The sequence below is a fragment of the Sardina pilchardus genome, chromosome 11, assembly GCF_963854185.1.
Source record: "Sardina pilchardus chromosome 11, fSarPil1.1, whole genome shotgun sequence".
Classification (NCBI taxonomy): Eukaryota; Metazoa; Chordata; class Actinopteri; order Clupeiformes; family Clupeidae; genus Sardina; species Sardina pilchardus.
Genome location: NC_085004.1, coordinates 33,403,296 through 33,425,503, shown reverse-complemented (window position 1 = coordinate 33,425,503; position 22,208 = coordinate 33,403,296). Strand labels below are relative to the sequence as shown.

General features: G+C 46.7%; 1 protein-coding gene across 2 annotated transcripts in view; it reads left to right on the top strand.

The window, feature by feature from the left end:
• Positions 1 to 22,208, top strand: part of pigg (phosphatidylinositol glycan anchor biosynthesis class G (EMM blood group)) — a 103,539-nt gene that overhangs the window by 32,508 nt on the left and 48,823 nt on the right. For both annotated transcript variants that reach the window (XM_062549657.1, XM_062549656.1), the window contains exons 7-8: positions 15,599 to 15,816; positions 21,110 to 21,394. In XM_062549657.1, coding sequence (XP_062405641.1) covers positions 15,599 to 15,816; positions 21,110 to 21,394 — 503 coding nt within the window. The remainder of the gene's footprint in view (positions 1 to 15,598; positions 15,817 to 21,109; positions 21,395 to 22,208) is intronic.

The window sequence follows — 22,208 nt, the reverse complement described above, 5'->3', positions numbered from 1 at the left end:
TCTCTATCCCCTCTTCCTCTCCTTCATAGGAGTGCTCCACTGCAGTCGCTCCATAGCATAAATAACACACACAGGTGCTGTTGCTCCCAGGCCATACTAGATGTTGGTAAACAGGACAGACTGTACTGAAACCAACCAGAGCCTTGCTACTCAGCGATGGGTATCTTCTGTTGTGGGTGTGTGTGTACTGGAGCTACTGCGGACGCGCAGAATAGAGTGTTTGTCGGGATGAGACGGAGTGTGTTTACCAAAGGGAGCGGAGGGAAGAATCGGGATCGCGTTAATCCGTAAATGAGAGGCTGAGTCCCCAATCCTCAGCGCCCCAATCCCAGCTCTCTGAGGCCCTGAGTCACCGGGATTGCCCTCCTTTCTACACACACACACACACACACACACACACACACACACACACACACACACACACACACACACACACACACACACACACACACACAGGGCTGGAGAGGCCCAGATCAGAAGCCCACTGTCTGCGTGACTCACCATGCACAGAGGCTTTCAGAGAAAGACTGAGAACCACCATCCCACCACTCATCCCCCTTTGTGTCTCATTCGGTCTTTTTGGGTCTCCCTCACACTAGATGCACAATTACACTAGCATGGAAAGATGCATGCATCTACACACACACACACACACACACACACACAGACAGATGTATGCACACATACTCACACACTCAGATGAACGCACACGCACACACACACACACACAGATGAATGCACACATACACACACACACAGATGAACGAACACGTACACACACGCAAACATATGTGCAGAGATCCATGCGTATGTACACATGCACACACACACACACACACACACATGTGCACGCATGCACAAGCGGATACATACATAAACATGTACACTTGCACATGAACATATTGTAAATGTACAGACACAAGCACACACACACACTTCAGCAGCAGTCTCTGTGCACGGGGGAAGCAGACTACACATTTGCATTGCTTTGTGTTGGAAAGCAGGGCTCTAGTTACAGTGACTCATTGTGAAGCAGTCCTGTGTCTACGCCAGGGTCTGTATTCAGTGTAAAGCCACTTCCACACAGGCGTGCCAGAGGCACCACCACCTACAATCACATCTATCTCTGAGGCCTCATGAAGAATTCAGCACCATACTCTATGCATATGGGCCAGAATGGATGGCTTTGTGATGCGGCGTTAGCCATGTATCTCACAAGCATCTGCTTGGCAGTCCGCAGATGTACGCTACCATAGCCAGCCAAGGACATAGAAAAAGAAGAAACTTTTTAAAAACCCAAGAACTTAAATCACAGCCCTCCCATTTTAAGTCCCTCCACTCCCTCACGCTGGAGTTTAGTGAGCGTTAATATTTCAGAGGGGGTGGGCTGGGCAAGGCTTGGTGTGGATGAGGCGGCCTCCCGGACAGCTCGCCAAACGGTGCGGGGGGTACAGGGGGTACAGGGGGTGCAGGGGCCAGTCTCTCCTGCCCGCGGCCGGCTTGAGTGAGCAAGGAGAGAAGCCCAGAAGACATCCCCCGCCGCCAGAGACACTAATGAGGAAAAAGTGGCTGCGCTATGAAACATTCATCAGCCGTTCAGCTCGTTAATATTCATCAATGGCCGACGCGGTGGCGGGTGCAAATTGTCTGTAAGTGTACACGGCGGTCTCTCATGTGTGCGATGAGATGAGAGAGGAGGGCCACAGCCATCAGAAGCCACGTCAGGTGATCAAATCTGTGTGTGTGTGTGGCCTAGCGTGTGTGCGTGTGGCCTAGTGTGTGTGTGTGCACGTGTGTGTGGCCTAGTGTGTGTGTGTGTGTGTGTGTGTGTGTGGGAGAGAGAGATGTTAATACGCGGCCTAGTGTGTGTACAGTATGTATGTATGTGTGTGAGAGAGAGAGAGAGAGAGAGATGTTAATATGCGGGCCACAGTGCAATCCTGAACGGGGGCACGCCGTGAGGTCTCTGGGAAAAATAGGCGCAGCTTTGATCAAAGGTGGAGGTGCCGCGGCTCAACTGCTGTTTTGTTGTGCATTAATGTGCGGCCCACAATGCAGTAGTAAGGAGCGGCGTGGCGTGAGGTCTTTTGGAGTTTTGATGCAGTCTTGATCAAAGACAACGAATGTCATCGCTGAAGCGGTGTGATTGACAAGCCCCACAGCGTAGCACAGTTGTTGGCCCACTACCCCTGGTGAAGCATTGATGACCAGGCGCTTGACCTGTTTTTGAATTCACTCTGTGCTTGTGTTCATATATATATGTGTGTGTGTGTGTGTGTGTGTGTGTGTGTGTGTGTGTGTGTGTCTTTCTCTCTCTCTGTGTGTGTGTGGGTGTGTGTGTGTGTGTGGGCACAGTATGTTGGATGCCGTCACTCATAGCTTCCCCGGTGGTACGAAATTAGCACTTGAAAGACGTGTTGTGTTTGAGATCTGCGATCTCTCGGTGGTAGGAGAAAAGTGGCATTAGTAAAACACATTTTTTGTTTCTTTCTTCATTAACTAAAGGCAGAAGGGGAAAAAAACACTTTGTGTTGGGAGCAGAAGGTGGGCAGAAGGCTGAGCATCTAGGTTGGGCTTAATGTACCATTAAATGAATGGGACTCTGGGACTTGAGGCAGACTGGAGGCAGTGGAGTGGCTGTCCCGAAGTTGTTTTGTAGCTATTAGTCAGTGTTGCTCAGTTGTGCAGAGGTTCGACAAGGTGTCCCTTTACTAGCACCTTGTCGCTATTCACACGCCATTTGTGAATGAGGGAGTTGTTGAAGTTCAGGTCAGAATGGTTTCCTGCTTTTGTTTTTTTTCTCTGCGTGTCCTGGAGAAACCTCAACAGAGTCGACTTTCTCTACTGAGTGGAGAAAAGCTGTGGGAAAGGCCTCTCTCCTGACGCACACACACACACACACACAGACACACACACCACAAATGTCACCTGTACCAGATTGAAGTGATGTTATGTATAAATAAATTATATTATGAATTTTTAGAAATGGATAGGTTTTCTTTTGGTAGTCATCCTCTAATATAGCTCTCAGCAGTTACTACTTTTATGGATGAGTTCAACCTGTCAAGCTTTTCTTTTTTTGTGATCAACAATTTTTATTGAGTATAAAAATGTCAGACATCAAAAGAAAACTATATACAGCAGGGAAAGTGAGCTCATAAGATCTAATAATAATAATGAGAGAAATAAAAAAAAATAATAATAAAGTGACAATAATGATAATGTGGCAAAATCAAATTAACACAGACACTTGCAATTTTTCAGACAGTTCTTCCAAAACAGTGTTCCAGGATGTAATGGTGCGAGGCTTAGCTTTATTCATTCTTGCTGTGGAGCGTTCTAGTAGGGCAATGTATTTGAAGTCCAAGAGCCAATTAGAGTTCATGGGTAGTAGAGGATTGAACCAATGTTTTAGAATGGTTTTTTTGGCGGCTGTCAATCCAGCATATAGAGTTCGCCGTTGAGTGACACTTAGGTCTAAAGAATAGTCATCGTTCAATAAAAATAAACTAGGTGTTTTTGGGCATTCTGTGTGGATAATATCTGAGATATTCTGTGATACATAGTCCCAGAACTTTGATACTGGAGAGCATTCCCAGAACATGTGAAAGTAAGTGCCAATTTGATCCAAATTACAGTGTGTACATACTGGGCTTGGGATTCTGCCCATTTTGTGTAGTAGATATGGTGTGGTGTAGGCTCTGTGTATTAATTTAAAATGAATTAGCTGATGCGCAGGATTCTTAGACACTGCGGGAATGCTCTCCCATATCCACGTCCAGTCAGGAGTAGATCCATATCTAGACAGTTCTCTATCCCATACTAGAGTAACAGGGGGAAGTTTGTAAGTGTGAGCAAGTAAGTCCCTGTATATAGGTGAGATAGATCTGTCCAGATTTGGGAGTAGCCACTTTAACAGTGGATGAGGAGGGATATATCTATCCCAAGGAACACCATAGGCTCGAAGTGCAGATCTTAACCTAAGATACATGAAATAAGATGTACCAGGTAATGAGTAACTATGTCTTAAATCTTGGAATGTTCTGAGGCCGTTCTCATTAAAAATATGTTGTAAAAGAGTGACACCTTTGTCCAACCATTGTTTACATGAGAAAGGTTTGTTACCGGTCATGAGATTGTAATTGTTCCATATAGGAGACTGTTCAGTGAGTCTCACGGGGCTGCCCATGTAAATTTCAATATCATGCCATATGTTCAATAAGTTAATAACAATACAGTTATATTTAGTTTTAGACTGGCCCTTTGGGTTTCCAATAAATAAAATATCTTCTAAGTGGTAAGGATGGACAGACTGTTCCTCTAAGCTTCGCCATATCACTTTTGAGCTTGCGTCCATCCAGACTCTAAGAGATTTAATCTGGAATGCCCAGAAATACAGTTTAAAGTCTGGAAGTGAGAGACCTCCTTTGTCTTTAGGCTGCTGTAATGCCGACAACTTAATTCTTGGCCGTTTATTGTTCCAAATAAATACAGAGATGAGTCGCTTCAATTCAGAGAAAAACGTCTGGGGGGGAGAGAGTGGCAGCATAGCAAATATGAAGTTTAACCTAGGGAGAATATTCATTTTTACAGTGGCAATTCGGCCTTGTATTGTTAAATATAGTGGTGCCCATCTCTGTAAGTCATCCTTAATGTTGTCAAATATCAGTGTATAGTTCTGTTTCACAATTTGTTGAAGTGATGCAGATATCCTAATGCCCAAATACGTGAATTCTGAAACAACAGGTATGTTAGGTGGTGTGGGCGTCTTTTTCCCAGCATCATTAAGGGGCATTAGGACTGATTTGGACCAATTTATTTTGTATCCACTTAATTCACTGAATACATTAAAGATCTCAAGACATCTCGGGATTGACTGTGTGAGATTTGAAATATAAAGTGCAATATCATCTGCATATAGAGATATATGATGACTTACACCTTTAACTGTAATAGGGGAGAGGGTGGAGTCCAATCTGATGGTCTGGGCTAAGGGCTCAAGGAACAGAGCAAACAGCAATGGGGAGAGAGGACAGCCTTGTCGGGTGCCTCTTTGAAGTTTGAAGGGAGCGGAGCGTTGCTGCCCTGTAGAAACTGTCGCAGTAGATTCGTTATATAGCACTTGTATCATGTGTATGAACTGATGACCAAATCCAAATTGTTCAAGAACTGACCACAAGTAAGTCCATTCTACGCGGTCAAAGGCTTTTTCCGCGTCAAGGGAGAAGATGGCGCAGGATTCTTTAAGTGAGGAGGAGACATCAATTATGTTAAGTAAGCGTCTAATATTATCAGAGGCTAGTCTACCACAGACAAAACCTGTCTGATCGTAGTGAATAAGTTCCTCTGTAACTGTCTCAAGACGCTTAGAGAGAACCTTTCCATATAATTTTGCATCAGTAGATATAAGTGAGATGGGGCGAAAGCTACTACACAATTGCGGGTCTTTTCCTTTTTTTAGCAGAAGGGATATTAAAGCAGTGTTTTGATCCCTGTGTAGGGAGCCATGCTCAATCGCATAATTGAAGGAGTTCAGGATATGAGGGCCAATAATTTCCCAAAGCTCAGAATAGAGTTCTGGTGGTAGGCCATCTGGGCCTGGGGATTTGCCCTTCTGCATAGACCCCAGCGCTGACTTCAGCTCTTGTAGTGTTATGGGTGCATCCAAAGCTTGAGCCTGTGGTTGGTGTAGCTTCGGGAGGTTTAGGCCTGATAGAAATTGTTTGCATCTATTTTGATCCGAGATGGATTCTGAGCTGTAAAGATTAGTGTAGTAATCCTTAAAGACTGTGTTTATATCTTCAGGTTTAGTAACCAAGACCTGGTCTTTTTTAATAGCAGTTATCATGGACATAGCTTCATTGTGTTTGAGTCTTAAAGCAAGAAGTTTACTGGGCCGCTCTCCATAATAGTAATAGTTTGATTTAGTACGATGAATAATAAACTCTGCCTTCTCCAGCTGTAGTGCATGGTATTCTGACTTCAATGATTTCAGTATTTCTGCATTTTGTTGATTAAAGGATTGTTTTAGTTCACTTTCTAAAGAAATTATTTTTGTCTCCAGTTCTTCAGATGCCTTAATTCTAGATTTATTCCTAAAAGAAGCAAATGAAATACAATTGCCTCTTATGTAACATTTAATTGCCTCCCATAGTATTTGTGGATTGACAGAATTTAGATTCATTTCAATAAATATTGGTAAATTGCTCTTAATCTGAAAAATAAAATCTTCATTTTGAAGTAGCGATGTATTGAAACGCCAGCGCTTAGAACAAGGTGGGGAGGAGCGGAGTGTCAAGTTACAGTTGACAGGAGAGTGGTCCGACAACAGAATTGGTAATATGTCAACCATTTTCATGTCTTGCATGAGAGTGTTAGATAGAAGAAGATAATCTATTCGGGAATATGTCTTGTGTCTTGACGAAAAGAATGTGTAGTTTCTTTGACTGTCGTTCGCAAAGCGCCAAGCATCACATAAATTTAAGTCAGATATGAAAGCATTCAGACTTTTGGTGCTGCGCTCAACGGGAGTCACGTGAGATTTGTCTAAAGCGGGGTCACAGACCGCGTTCATGTCGCCCCCAATAATAAGCCTGTAGCTCGTTAAGTTTAATAGCGATTCTGTTATTTTCGGGAAAAAAGCAGGATCAAACTCGTTTGGAGCATATATAGAAACAAGAGCTAGTTTGACATTGTTCCATGAGCCCAACAGATAAGTCATACGACCGTCAGTATCTCCCCCAGTTGTTTCTATACTAAATGCAAATTTTCTGCGAGTTAGAATTATAACGCCACGAGTTTTAGAGGCTGCACTGGAAGCTGCCACCACTTTAAAGTGCTTATTTTGGAAGCGGTGAACATCGCATGACTTCAGATGGGACTCTTGAATAAGGGCTATATCAACTTTTTTACGTTGCAGGTATTCTAGACATTTCGTTCGTTTGATTGGAGAATTAAGGCCGTTGACATTCCAAGTAAAGATATTACAGTTTGTCATTGATAATTATGGTTAGACTGAAGAGGAAACAAAACAAAAGAAACATGAAATCTAAGGTTAAATCTGTAATGCAAGATCTGCGCTGAGTGAAGCATTGGTCAATATCTGTGGAGCTTAGGATAGTAAGGATATGAATGAGCACAACTTTCCCTAATACGAACAGTGAAAAGTGAACAAACAAAAGAACTAACAACCCGCAGGGGCTAACATGAATGCCCCCTGGCTTGCAACCCAAAATAATGTTATATCGATAACGTGACATCTCCATAGCGGCACATCTGGCCATTCGCTAACATATTTAGTTTGTCCAAAACAAAGTGTTACGGGTATAGACCTCAAAACTCTGCTGAGTAGGCTACAGATTATAAAGTGGTATACCATCTGAGTCAGGTGAAATAATAGCAAAAGTAAAATATTATTAAAGATATATGGCCAGTCATGAGGCTGCAGCTAGTGCAGGTGAGTTCAAGGCTGCTAATTCGCGGCCGGGCCATTGAAATAAATATCTAACCATACCAAGATAGTAGCCTACACATACAAACACATCACCCCTTTACCGCAGTTTTTTTTAATTACAGAGTGACATTCCCCCATATAGCTTTACCCAAGTATTCCGTGATATCGGGGTTTGGCCGTGATGATTATGGGTTGAGAAGAGAGCTGCTTGAAGCGGGTGGTGCAGTATCCATAGAGTCGTTCCTTTCAGGCAGAGGGGAGAAGTGGTCCTGTAGAAACCTGGCAGCCTCGGCGGGTGACTTGAAAAGAAGCTGACGACCCTTGTAGGTTATCTTGAGAACAGCTGGGTAGAGCAGGAAAGGTTGTAGACCGAGGTTTTCCATCTTCTTCCTCGCTTCAGCCATCTCCTTTCTTCGTTTTGTCGTTTCCATACTGTAGTCAGGAAAGAAGAGGATGTTCTCCTGGTGGTGTTTAACTGGATAGGCCGCCCTGGCTCCCTTGAGAATAGCTTGTCGATCCATATAGTTTAGAAGCTTGAATATGACAGTGCGCGGACGGCTGCTGTTCTGTTCTCTAGAGTACACACGGTGGGCTCTTTCTATGGCAATTTCTCGGTCTTTCAAAGCAGGAATCCAGTCGGGTAGGCGAGCCTTTAGAAAGGCTATGGCATCATCGCCCTCCTCTCCTTCCTTTAAGCCCACAAGACGAACGTTTGATCGTCTGCTTCTGTCTTCTAATTCTGAGAGTTTATCATTAAGGTCATCCACTTTCTTAGCCATCCCGTTGACTTGACCTCTGTCCGATCGTGCTGCTGCCTGAATCGTGTCACACCTAGCCTGCAGTTTAGCCACACAGTTATCTTGTTGACGAACTTCTCTTTGGATTGAATTAATCGATTCTTTAGTGCTGTCTAACTCGGTTCGGATGGCGTTAAGTTGAGGGGTTAGTAGGTCGTCAATTGCATGTCTTACCGCTGCAGATATGGCTGTATTCAACTCTTCTTTTTGTTCGGCTAGTGCTAGTTTAACGCTAGCTAGGATGACTTCGTTTAGCTCTTCCCTCGAGATGGTCCCTGAATCTTTGAATTTTTTCTTCTCTGGAGATTTTTCGTGCTCTCTTTCTCGCGCAAATCTCGCATGGAGTGACATTATGTCCAACTAATATTTAAAATTTGACTAAATTGTTTTGGAAATGAAGGATGGTAGAAGATTTAGCGAATAGACCAGCGGAGCTCCCTTTTAGGGTTGTATCGCCATCGACAGGTCACGTGATCTCCTGTCAAGCTTTTCTTATGCAAATGCTCTGAGTTCAGTTCCCTGAAGAACACAGCCACGGAGCTCATCCGTCCGATCCGATCGCAGCCCTGCTGTGTGTTGCCTCCAGTGCGTTCCTTTCTGGACGGAATGATCTCCACGATGGCCACATGTAAATGAGGCCCGTCAGGTGGGAATGGGTGCAGTGTCTGGTGGTAATGAACACTCCGATTAGCATCCTCGGATCTGCTAGCCTTTCTCTCTCTTGTATCTTTCCCCTGTGTGTGTGTGTGTGTGTGTGTGTGTGTGTGTGTGTGTGTGTGTGTGTGTGAGTGTGTGTGTGAGTGTCTGTGTGCGTGCGTGTGTGCTGTGATTTTTGTCTAGCCCTCAGCAGACTGTAGTCTGTGTGATTATCGTTCATTAGTGTAGAGAAACGCCTCCTCACAGATCTGCTGTCTGACCCCACAGTCAGTTAAATCACAATTTAGATTGTGGCCGATTGGGAGTAGGTAATTCACTTTGGGTAGGTGTGTGTGTGTGTGTGTGTGTGTGTGCTGAGGGGGGTATTTGCCCCCCCCCCCCCCCCCCCCCCCACCCCCATTGTAGCACAGCTCCACGTGGCCACCCAGCCCTTCCACTGTGCTTCTGCAGCTCTCCTGTTTCCATAGTGATTGTAAGAGGAAGATAGATAGAGAACGAGGCAGGGAGAGATGGATAGACAGAAAAGAGAGAGAGAGAGAGAGAGAGAGAGAGAGAGAGACCAGGAGAGACAGAAAGAACACAAAAAATAAAGAAATGGAGGTAGTGAAAGAGAGCGAGAGAGTGCTGAGAGGGAGAGAGGTGCATTTGGGCGAGCTTCTGCTGCTTTGTCATGCTGCTCGCCTCTTTCATTAAATGCTCACCTCACTGTGAGGAAGTGCTTCCACCCACCACTCACGTTTAGGCTTTTAGAAAGGCCACTACTGCCCGGGGAGCTTCAGGAGAAAGCAGGCAGTGTTGTCATCACACTGCAAAAAAAGTAGTTTTAGACTAAAACTCACGTAGTAATGCTTTGAGGGCAAAATGATGGTTTCTTTACAGTCAGTGGGTTTGGGAGGGAAAGGCTAATATAATATATTGCACCATTAGCTGCAAAGGAGGAAGTATGCCAATCCCATAGTGCTCAATTCTGATTGGTTAAGAGCTGAACTAGTGTTTTCAAGTCTATTCCCAATAGGACTCACATACTGGAAAGTGGAGCAGGGTCAGACCCTTACTCAGGAAGGAAAGTTTGGGGAGTTGTTGTTTAGTACGGTCTGCATTCTTAAACTCTGGGGGGACATTCAATATTCACATAATATTCATTCAGTGCGTTCTAATATTGCTGGACGGTAGCTACCGCAACCTTTTCTGGTATTTATTTATCAACCAAACTCATTAGAGCTCACACAAAGGACCATCTCTGCAAAGTATAATGCTCTTATTTCCTTATTGTCTACAAGAGTTCAGGGTTGTTGAGTCTAGCGACTAGCGAGATGTGTCTTCCAGGCAGTGCTGCCACTGTGGACTCAAAGGCACCTAACCCTAACCCTTAACCCCACCTGCAGGAGTGTGTCAGGTGTTCCGTCCCGACAGGAGCAAGACAGACAGGAGGGAGACATAATGAGTAGGGAGCACAAGGCCAGCCTCCTGCCAGGCTCTCTCTCTCTCTCTCTGTGTGTGTGTGTGTGTGTGTGTGTGTGTGTGTGTGTGTGTGTGTGAATAAATGTGCGTGTGCTTCCACCAGACACGCTCTGTGATTTATGAGATCAGCCTGTCTCCAGGGCCAGAGTAACACTGGCTGCAATGCGACTGCGACACTCTCTCTCTCTCAAACACACACACACACACACACACACACACACACATACTCACACACACATACTCACACACACCAAAGACACACACTTTACAACAGGCTCACAAATCCTCACAACCATACACACACACACACACACACACTATATGTAAATGTGCACTTCAACAGGCACACACGCACACACACTTTAACAAGCACACACACTCACACCTGTGTGTTCGTGTTCGCACGTGTGTGTGTGTATGTGTGCATGATGAATGATTTCCTCTCATGTTGCCTGCTTATGGGTCAGTAATGTGAAGGAATCTGTGCTCTGAGGAGCCATAGCTCAGTCCATTGTGCTCTCCCTCTGTGGCGTCCTACATGCAGAATGTGCCCGTGTTGCTTCCGAGCTGAGGGCAGAAAAAAAGCCCTTTTCCCGTGTGTGTGCTGCCGCTGCTCGTCTGGGCCAGGTGACAAATGGTGCCACGGAGCACGCGCTCCATACGGAGCGGAGCGTGCGCTCATGGAATACGGCAGGGAGAAGATTGCTTTGGCTCCCGAGCGAGCGCAAGCGCTGGCGTCGGTTGAGCTGCAGCGCTCTCATTTGGTGGCGTGCGTACAGTAGCGTTGATGGACTGGGCTGAGGCAGTTCTTCTGCAGTGCACACGTGCGCTCGCTGGTGGGAGAGCGCGCAGGCAGCACGGCAGTGCTTTCATAACGTGGACTCGGCTCTGCAGGAGCAAGGATGTTGTGCAGCTTTGAAGCTATACGGGTCAGGGATTGCCACAGCACCCGTGATCAAGGGCAGCACAGTGATCTGGAGCAGTGACATTAATTCACAAGGTTCTGCACGAGTTAGTGATGCTTTGTTGTGTTACACTATGCACATTTTGTTTCCGAGCTCTTGTGATGAAATAAGCATGCAAGTTTTTAATGAAATAGGCATGCAAGTTTTGGAAACAGAGTTCTCAAGCATGGCTCCAATGTTAAGGCAGTTGTAGATTACTATACTAATAAGCATACTCAGCATCACAAATTGTTTTTTAATGTGCAGCCCACAGTGCAGTTGTAAGGAGCGGCGTGGTGTGAGGTCTTTTGGAAGGGCAGATGCAGTCTTGATCAAAGGCGAAGAATGTCATCGCTGAAGCGGTGTGATTGACAAGCCCCACAGCGTAGCACAGTTGTTGGCCCACTAGCCCTGGTGAAGCATTGATTTTTGAAGCATTCTTTTGCATCAGCAACATAAAAATGTAGCCTCATGAGAATAGTAATTATCTGGTTGTCTCAGCCAAGTCATTGATATGATGATATGATCACTTAAACTTAAATTGTTTTGGCAATAGCATGATTTCTACTGTAAGACTGTACTTAGCAAATGTTGGCGATAAACAAAAGGCTAAAAGTAGATTGGAAAGTTGCACATGGGCACTTGGGCCAACCAGGGGTCTATACTGGTCCTATAGACCCCCATATGGGCACTGGAGACAGCCAGAGGGCTATTCATGGGTCTCATCAAGTCCCTTTCTACAGGTGTATACAATCAAGCACCTAGATTATGAATGACTGCATGGTGCTTGATTAACCCACCTGTGGAAAGGGACCTGATGAAACCCATGAATACTGGCGCTAGAGTGTGGGATCTTTGTTTGCTTAGGTGTGTTTTGGAGGGAGAGTGGAGATCGCTATAATTAGCAGAAGTTACTCTAAATGTCGTGCCCTCCATTTTTTGTTCCTTTCCTTTCCTTTGAGTCTGTACACACCCACCCACCCCCACACACACACACACACACACACACACACACACACACACACACACAAGCGCAGACGCACAGGAGAAATGTGACTCAAACCGTGCACATTCTGTGTTGACTCTGTAGTGATCACTGAATGAAATTAATTAAAGAACAGAATTAAAGGTATACTGGTGTGTACACCTCCACAAACACGTACACTGACACACACACACACACACACACACGCACGCACGCAGACGCACAGGAGAAATGTGACTCAAGCTGTGCACATTCTGTGGTGACTCTGTAGTGATCACTGAATTGTTAGTTGAATCCTTTCAGCCACTCTTTCTCAAATGATGAAACTCTCTCATCCTCCTCCTCCATTCAGCCTCCATTCTTCCTCTCCCTTTCTCTCATTCTGTCTTCCCTCTCTTTTCTCCCTCTGTCTAATTCACTTCTCCATCCTCCTCCTCCTCCTCCTCTTTTCCCTTTGTCATCCATCCTTCAGTGCCACTCTCTCTCTCTCTCTCTCTCTCTCTCTCTCTCTGACTGAGTACATCTACGTGTGTCTCTGTATCTGTCTGCTCTCTAACATCCATCCATCCCATCTCTCTCTGTCTGTCTTTTTTCTCTTGCTCTCCTCATCCCTTCTTTCTCTCCTTTGTCTCACTGTCACTCTCCAACTCTTTCTCACTCTCTCTACCTCCCTCCACCCCCTTCTCACTGCTTTCTCTCTCTCTCTCCCTCCTCTCTTCATTTCTCTCTCTTTCTCTACCACCACCCCCCTCCACTCTCTCTTCATCTCTTTCTCTCTCCCTCTCTCCCTCTCTCTCTCTCTCTCTCTCTCTCTCTCTCTCTCTCTTGTTCCGCTCTGCTCTGGCTGTAAATAGTGCAGCTGAATGGAGCCTGCTGCCATTAGGTGTCCAGTAGTGAGAGGCCTGCTGTAATGATCCCATTAGCACTGGCTAGAAAAGCAGCCTCACTGGGCCATTCATCTCCCCAGCTCACCCCGCCCCGCCCCGCCCTGATCAATGCCACTCATTACACTTTCATGAGGAGTCCTGCCCGTCATCGCGCCCGTTATGTCACATGGCTCAAGCCACCGCATGGCGCAGGCCCCAAGATTGGTTGTGATAGATCCAGTACGTAGCAATAACTGAAGTTCCTCATTGTCTGTGATTTCTGTGCGTGCGTGTGTGTGTGTGCGCGCGCGAGAGAGAGGGTGCATGTGAGTGCGAGTGTGTGTGTGTGTGTGCGTGCGTGTGTGTGTGTGTGTGTGAGAGAGAGAGTGAGTATCAGAGTGAGGGGAAACCCTCTGGGTGAGTGCATCCAGGCGTGGGTAAAGTGTCTCTGGTGTCTTGTCCTGCCAAAGGTCCCCGCGCTGGTGCTTGTGCTCTTTAGTATCACTCACGCATTCAAGCCCTAGTCCTCTTCTAATCCCTCCAATTAGGTGCACTCCACCAACACACACACAAGCAAAGCCACTGCAAACACACACACACACACACACACACTCACACAGGCCCTGCAAGGGCGCATACACTCTCTCACAGACACACACACACACACACACACACACAGGCACTGCAAGGGCAGATATACACACTGCAAATATCTACACACACTCGGGCACGGCAAACATACTCACAGGACATCCCTAACCACTCTGAAGGCCACTCTGAAAGTGTTCTGTCCATCTGCCAGTGTCCACACACACTTCCACTCACACACACACACACACACACACACTCCCAGCGGGCAGTGGGCCATTTCCAGGGCTTGATTCATGGTGGCGTCTGCGGGCGTTCATATTTCCACTCTGCTCCCGTGCCTAATGGAATTATAATCACTATTTATCTCCGCAGTGCCCAAATGATTCAGATAAGGGCCGGTTAGCATTAGGTGCAGACAAGTCAGCAGCTACGCTTCTGCTGTGCAGGGAGGTAGTGAAGGAAAAGCAAACCTAGAGGCACACAACATTTTAACCTGTGTGTGTTTGCGTGTGTGTGTGTGTGTGTGTGTGTGTGTGTGTGTGTGTGTGTGTGTGTGTGTGTGTGTGTGTGTGTGTGTGTGTGTGTGTGTGTGTGTGTGTGTGTGTGTGTGTGTGTATGTGTGTATGTGTCTGTCAGAGATAGAGGTGTGTGTGTGTGCCTCTGTCTCTGCACAACGGATTATACATTTTAAGACCTTGCAGGATTTAGTTTTGAAATTGTGAGCATATTGTGAGGTGCATAAGGGCTGTGTGTTTGCTAAGATAAATGCGGCCCGGCCTGGCTTAGTGCTGTAAAGCAGGGTAATTGCTCTCTGGTCTTTCTCCACTCTCTGGGATTTTCCCTTGTATTTCTAATGCGTAGCTACACCTCACAATGGATTTGCCAAATAGGCACAAAAAACAGGCTTGCCTCGTACACAAAGACCTCCCAGACGTTAATTGGGCCTTGCGACTGGGGCTCGTATTTTGCCATGATGAATTGATTCAGGCTGAATATAGTTCGTATGATGAAAGCCTGGCATCTCGGGCAAGAGTTGCTTTGTGCAGGCAAAGGTGTGTCTGTGTGTGTCTGTGTGTGTCTGTGTGTGTCTGTGTGTGTGTGTGTGTGTGTGTGTGTGTGTGTGTGTGTGTGAGGGAGAGAGATACCCTGAATGTGAGAGAATCCAAGCAGCTTTGTGCAGTCGGAGGAGTGTGTGTTTGTGTGTGCGTTTGCGTGTGTGTGCGTGTGTGTGTGTTAGAGAGAGACAGAGACTCTGAATGCGAGAGATTCCAAGCAGCTTTGTGCAGGCGGAAGAGTGTGTGAGAGTGTGGTGCGTTGGTGTTCTGCTGGGATTAGCTCCTGCTCTCTGAAGCTCTGTCTCTCATTGATAGAATTGGAGTTTATTTGTGTCAGCGCCTTTCACCTCTCTCCTCACAAGAGGGCTTAGTAGAGATTCCCCAGCCCCAGCCTCCGCCTGCTTTAGTGCAACACACAACTTATTCTCTCGCACTCTATATATAGTTCATACACACACACACACACACACATATTCTCTCTCTTTCTCTGACTTTGTCTCTCTCTCTCACTCACTCACTCACTCTCTCTCTCTCTCTCTCTCTCTCTCTCTCTCTCACACACACACCTGTTCCTTCTCTAAATCTGTATCTCTCCTTCTCAGCACAATTGCACATTCTTTTCACACTCTCACTTCTTTTTCTCCTTTCATCACCCTTTGCTCTTTGTATCTCCTTCCCTCCCTCTCTCTCTCCCTCCCTCCCTCTCTCTCCCTCCCTCTCTCCTTTCATCATGCGCTCTGTGCCCGCCCTCACGTCTCCTCTCGCTCCTCTCCTCTCGTCTCTCCGCAGAGGAAGGCTACGAGCTGTTCCGCGTGGCCGAGAAGTCCCACGGCAACTGGATGAAGCTGTACCTGGAGGGCAACACGTCGGAGACGCTGTCCAACATGGGCCGCAAGGTGCTGCGCCAGTACCTGGAGGCCCTGAGGGCCATGAGCTCGGCCCTCAGCAGGCAGCTGGGCAAATACGACATGTACTCCATGGTGGTGGGCACCGTCCTGCTCGTCCAGGTGGGTAGGACAATACAGCACACACAATACGCCATCACCTAGAATACACCATCAGCTTGAATGCACCATCACCTAGAATACACCATCACGTAGAATACACCATCACGCACAATATGCCATCATGTAGAACACACCATCACGCAGAACACGCCATCATGAAGAACACGCCATCACGCAGAACACGCCATCATGAAGAACACGCCATCATGTAGAATACGCCATCACCTAAAATACACCATCACGTAGAATACACCATCACGTAGAATACACCATCACGCACAATATGCCATCATGTAGAACACACCATCACGCAGAACACGCCATCATGAAGAACACGCCATCATGTAGAATACGCCATCACCTAGAATACACCATCACGTAGAATACGCCATCACGTAGAATACACCATCACCTAGAATACACCATCACGCACAATATGCCATCATGTAGAACACACCATCACGCAGAACACGCCATCATGAAGAACACGCCATCATGAAGAACACGCCATCACCTAGAATACACCATCACGTAGAATACACCATCACGTAGAATACACCATCACGTAGAATACACCATCACCTAGAATACACCATCACGCAGAATACGCCATCATGTAGAATATGGCATAACATAGAATACGCCATCTTACGCTCGTCGGGTAAGACAATGCAGTACATAGAATACGTCATCACCTAGAATACGCCATCACATAGAATAATACACCATCACCTGGAATACGCCATCACATAGAATACACCATCACCTAGAATACGCCATCACATAGAATATGCCATTATAGAATAAATACCACGTGCACTCCATGGTGGAGTGATTTCAGCACGTAGAATACGGCATCTCAGAATAAATAGTGCGGTGGTAGTGAAAATTGAAAGTTGTCGGTTCAATTTCCGGCTTCAACCGTTGTGCAAGGCACTTAACCCCAAGTTGCTCCAGGGACAATGTAATGACGATGCAATCCCTTGAAATATAATTGACATGTACTGTAAGTACATATGTAATAAATACCACATGCACCCTATGGTGGAATGAATACAGCATGCTCGCTAAGGTGGTGGTCACCGAGCTGCTCATCCAGATGGACAATGCAGCACATAGAATAATATGCCATCTTTACATTGACATGTATTCATTTAGCAGACACGTTTATCCAAAGCAACTTGCAAAGTGAGGAATGTAATTCAAGCTCCATTGCAAAGGAGACCACAGGTAACACTACTGTAAATACTTCTACCGGAGGATGAGAGTGCGAGTTGAAGTACTAGTCAGAGAGTAGTCGAAGGAAATAGTGCGGTAGAGGGAAAGGAGGAATAGCACTCTATGATGAAATAAATATGACTGGCTCTCTATGGTGGAATAAATACAGCATGCTCTCTATGGTGGAATGAATACAAAAATGCTCTCTATGGTGGAATGAATACAAAAATGTTCTGTATGGTGAACTGAATACAACATGGCCTCTAGGTTGGAATACAGACATGTTCTCTATGTAGTCTATGTGCCCTCACTGTGTAGTTGGCTAGATATGCCATGTGCTCTAGAGTGGTGTAGGGGTGATCTCCCCATGGTGGAGTAGATGCAACATGTGTCACATGGTAGTGCATGTGTTCTAGTGTGGTGGGCCTGCTCCTCCAAATGGATACCTCCACCACAGCACTGCAAGGGAAGTTTAAGAGGAGTCAAAAAGTTTGTTCTTTATTGAGTACTGTTACAGGGCACTTTCAAACAGACCCCCCCCCCCCCCTCCCAACTCCCAATCCACAGTGTTCAGGTTGTGCTCCGCTCAGTGCTTGGCCCATGCAGTGTCATTGTTCCATTGTGTGACTGCGGCTCAATGTCGTCTTGGCGGGGCCGGCGTGCTGAAGGTGGCGATCCGTCTTTATCAGCAGGCTGGGTCGGGTCGCGCGGTGGCGGTGAAACGGCCCGTGAAGGCGCCCCCCCGGGAGCCGCTCCGGCAGTAGACGCTGACCCCGGGTCCCCCCTCCTCCTCCCCTGCACCCCCCTGGTGGGCCCCTCACTTAGCCAAGTCGTTATGAGCCCCATTAATCCAGCCCTGCTCAGCCGCGCCACTCCGCAGCGCAGCGCACCCCCCGCCTGACTGGACACACGCGGTGCGGAGTTGGAGTGGCCGGCCCGGAGACGGATGGCTGTTTGGGCAAGGACAGCTGGGAGGCCATCTGTACAGGACGAGGCTGGAGCCAGGGGAGCCACTAGACCACTGGCTCTTTGTCCAAGTCCAGGAAAGCTCCATTTGTTTGGTGCAAACGGGTCTGTTGTTGAGGGTGGTTGCTGTTTGACTTTTAAACAGGGTTTAACACAAGAAGTGGCCCGCTGGCCCGGAGCTAGTAACAGAGCATGGTGGCCACGCTGGTTGGTCGGTCACTGGCCCACTTTTATTTTTGCCAGTCACCATCACCAGTCAGTTCAGCTCCCCTGTGGTGCTGACTGGTTGAAGGTAGTCGTGTGAGGCCATTCAAATACAGAGGGAGTTCATTGCAATGTAATAAATTAACCTTGTGTAGAAGTGACTTTTCTGGGCCAGTAAATATATACGAGGGGCCAGCACAAATCTCATGTACTGGCCCGAGGTGCAGGTGGGGATTGTTTTTATCGAGTAGTGACTAAGGGAGTTTGGCTGTGGGGATGCCATGGTTTGAGGTGACTCCGTTAAGTGTGATGAAACAGCCTACAATTTCATGGTTATATCGATTATTTTCTACTTCAGCAGCTCAGGAAATCTGTGTTCCTCCACCATCCTCACTATGTGGCCAAACTGAGCTCCTTAGCAATGCTACATCCCAATGTGTAGAGTAGCCAATCAGAGGCTGCCTTTAGAGATGAATCAGTCAGCAGAGTGATGACCTCCGAGAATGTACAGTAGCTGATGCCTTGGGCACAAGTGAGACAGCAAGGAATGATCTCTTTTGGATCTCTTTTGGAGATTTGTTTTTGGCACCTTGGCTGCCTTGTTTAGTTGTGCATGAGCGAAGTTGTTTCCAAGCCAGCAAATGGTGTAGATAGGTAGGTAGGTAGGCAGTACCGTATGGCTTACTGTAGCTCCTGTTTCTCTGTCTCCCCCTTTTTGGGTGCACTTGGTTTGAAATTCATCCTCCTCTGCTGTCAAAGCTATTGAAATACAGCTTACCTTCGACCTCTACTGAAGAGATTTACTGTGTAGGTTAATAGATGGAGCACAGTTCCCTGGTGTTCATTTCAGGCTAAACGAATAACAGTGTAGCCTGTGGACTTTCGTTTTTTTCTCTCTCCTAAGCCAGAATAATTGAGCATTTGTAGGCAGTTGAACTTACATGTCTTTTCATGGGCGAGTGTTAATTGCTTTTGAATGTAAAACAGCAACCTTGTATACACAACAAAGCCAGATACTATGCTATCGGAGTCTGCTGGTTTAGGGCGATCACATTAGATTATTCTCCCAAACGAAGTCATCTAACGCATTTGTGTGAAATGTTTTGGCAGCCGCTGTTATGATACAGCCATTTCTTCTGTAGAGAAGCTTTTAGCTTAATTATCTGTCGTGGGTTACAGTTGCAGTGGTCTTCCCAACTCTTTACTCCCCAAGTCAAGAAGCCTTGTCAAAGAGGAGTTGAAGGCCACATCATTATTCATAAGCAAAGGGCTCCCTCTGTCCCCCTTGTTTTCTCTCTCATTTTCTTTCCTTCTTTTTTTGCACTCTCTCTTTCTCGCTTGCTTGCTTTCAGCCTGAAGTCAATGGCATTATTCATAAGCAAGCCAGTATATAGAGATATCAAGGGCTTTTTTTCTCCCCTTCTTCGTTTTTTCTTGCGGCGCAGGTTCTCGGAGATTGGCCTGTGTGTTCTCCTTCTCCGTCTCCTTCTCTGCCCTTCTCACGGAGCTCACCTTGCCGTCCCACTCCCCAGGAGCGCCTGCTCTCTCAGGTGGAGAGGCGGGGAGAAGGAGGGGAGACAGAAGAAAAGCTGGAGGGCATAAAGACCCTGCGTGCTCCTAAGGGGGGGACCTGATGACTGGCACCGCAAGCGACACTGGTCGCTCACTGTCTGGAGTCCAGAGGGAGCGCTACTGCAGAGCAGCTGAAAGACAAGCGCTACAAACGACTCCTTTATGTACCTTCCAAAATAAGCCCAATCCCCACGCTCCTCTCCGCTCCTCTCCGCTCCTCTCCGCTCCGCTCCTCTCCTCGCCGCTCCTCTCTGCTCAGTGGCGGCTCAGTTCCTCTGCACACACACGCCCCGCCGTTTACAGGGCTTCTTTCAGGCCATTCATCTTACCGCCGCAAGGACAAAGCAATTAGTTTGGTGTGAATTCGGTGAACTTTACTTTGCCGCATGCCCGCAGGCTGTGAGGTGGTGGGGCTGTAGGGGTGTGGGGGGGTGAGGAAGGAGGTGGGGTAAAACTGCAGCAGAATACAGTTATAAGCACAATGAGTTGCTAATTAAGTTAGCTCTTTAATTAAGTTTGGTAGTCTGTAACTGAATAATGAGAGCTGTGCACAGCTATGAACTCACGGGTACTGGTTGTATTTGAAGAAAATTCCACATGTACTTTTGCTCCTTAGGCAAGCAAGGACCTTGCAGAGAGTTCATCAGTGCTTATGAATTCAGAGTGTGTGTGTGTGTGTGTGTGTGTGTGTATGCGCGCGCTTCTCCTAGAGTAATAGTCTAAAATGGTTTGGTGGCATACATTGCCATGGCTGTGTGTGTATATTGATGTGTATGTAGTTTTATTTTGATCTTAATGTGTGTTTGGGTCTCTTGTGGATGTATGTGGCCATGTGTCTATCTGAGAGAGTGTTCCTGAATGCCTGCTGTACTGTACTGTACAGTATGTGTTTTTGCCATCCATGGTTTGCGTTTATAGCTCTGGAAAAACCACTGCGCATTTTCTGATGTCATCCTACTTTTCAGAGTGACATTCAAATGAGTCATATTCATCATGAACAGACTACTGCAAATCTGAATAAGACCGTCAACTCATTCAAATGTGACTCAGCAACTGTAGGATGACTTCAGAAAAATGTGCAGTGGTCTCTTAATGTTTTCCAGAACTGTATATCTGTTTATGAGATAGATGTATCTAACCACTGTGTACGTGTGTGTGTGTGTGTGTGTGTGTGTGTGTGTGTGTGTGTGTGTTGCGTGTGTGTGTTGCATGTGTGTATGTGTGGTGTGTGTGTGTGCATGTGTGTGTGTGTGTGTGTGTGTGCGTGTGTGTGTGTGTGGTGTGTGGTGTGTGTGTTGTATGTGTGTGTGTGTGTGTGTGTGTGTGTGTGCAGATGCTGCTGCTGCTGCTGCTGGCCATGCCCGAGGCCCTGAGTGGCGCGGCGGTGGTGGAGGTTCCGGTGGGCGCGGCGCTGACGTCTCTGCCCTTCTACCTGCTGTGCCTGCTGTGTGCCGCGCTCCACGTGGCGCTCTGCACCTCCGCCAGCGCCTCCTGCTACTTCTGCGGCCTCCCCTGGGCCCTAGTGTTCGCCGCCGTCGTCTGCTCCGCCGCACTCGCCTGCGCTCTCGTCACCATGGCAGCCAGAAGGCTCGCGCCGGCAACCAGGTCTCCCTCCAAGGTACGACAATTGAGCAAAGAGCGGACTAACCATCAATTATGTACGGGGTGCATAAAGTGCATTTTGTTTTTTTAATAATTAGTGCACATTGCTTGCTAATTCTGCTTTTTCTTAGCATGTTTCAAATATGTACATAGATAACAGTCTAACGATTGTCTGCAGGCCCTAGTTACTGGAGAATAGTGTGAAGAAAAATCTTCAATCGTTTGAAGAAAATCTTTTTAAACATGTTTTGTCTTGGATATTTTTTCCATAGCACTCAATTCACTACAGGTTGTACAATAGTATCTCTAGGTCTGAGACAAATAGAATCCTTGAATAACAAAAGGGATTTATTTTTTGCCATTTCAGCCAGTCCTTACTGGCCTGGCTCCGCCTGTCTACGTACTTTCGCTCAATCTCTTTTCCCTACATTACTCCGTCTGGAATAGCTTGATCCGCCCGTGTTACTCTGGCAAGAGCACCTCTGACCAGAGGGCGTTCCTGAGAGTGATTACATTTAAGTTGCAAGCCTATCATTATCGTTGTATCCCCCGTGGTTAACATACGTCATTACCAAACATTAGTGACTGAACTGAACTCCAATGATTTCAAACTTCAGACAAGCGTCCACCAACCAGGAAATTCACGTTTGCCAATGTATGTAGGCCAGACGCCCTGCGAAGTCAGAGTCATGGTCTCCAGGCAACTCTTACAACACTAGTCATGACTTTAACACTCTTTCTCTCCATTAAATGCAGAAGCATGGCACCACGGAGCTTTGTAATTATCACTTATTAGCACTTGCTACTGGGGTGTTGCTGTTCAATTCCCA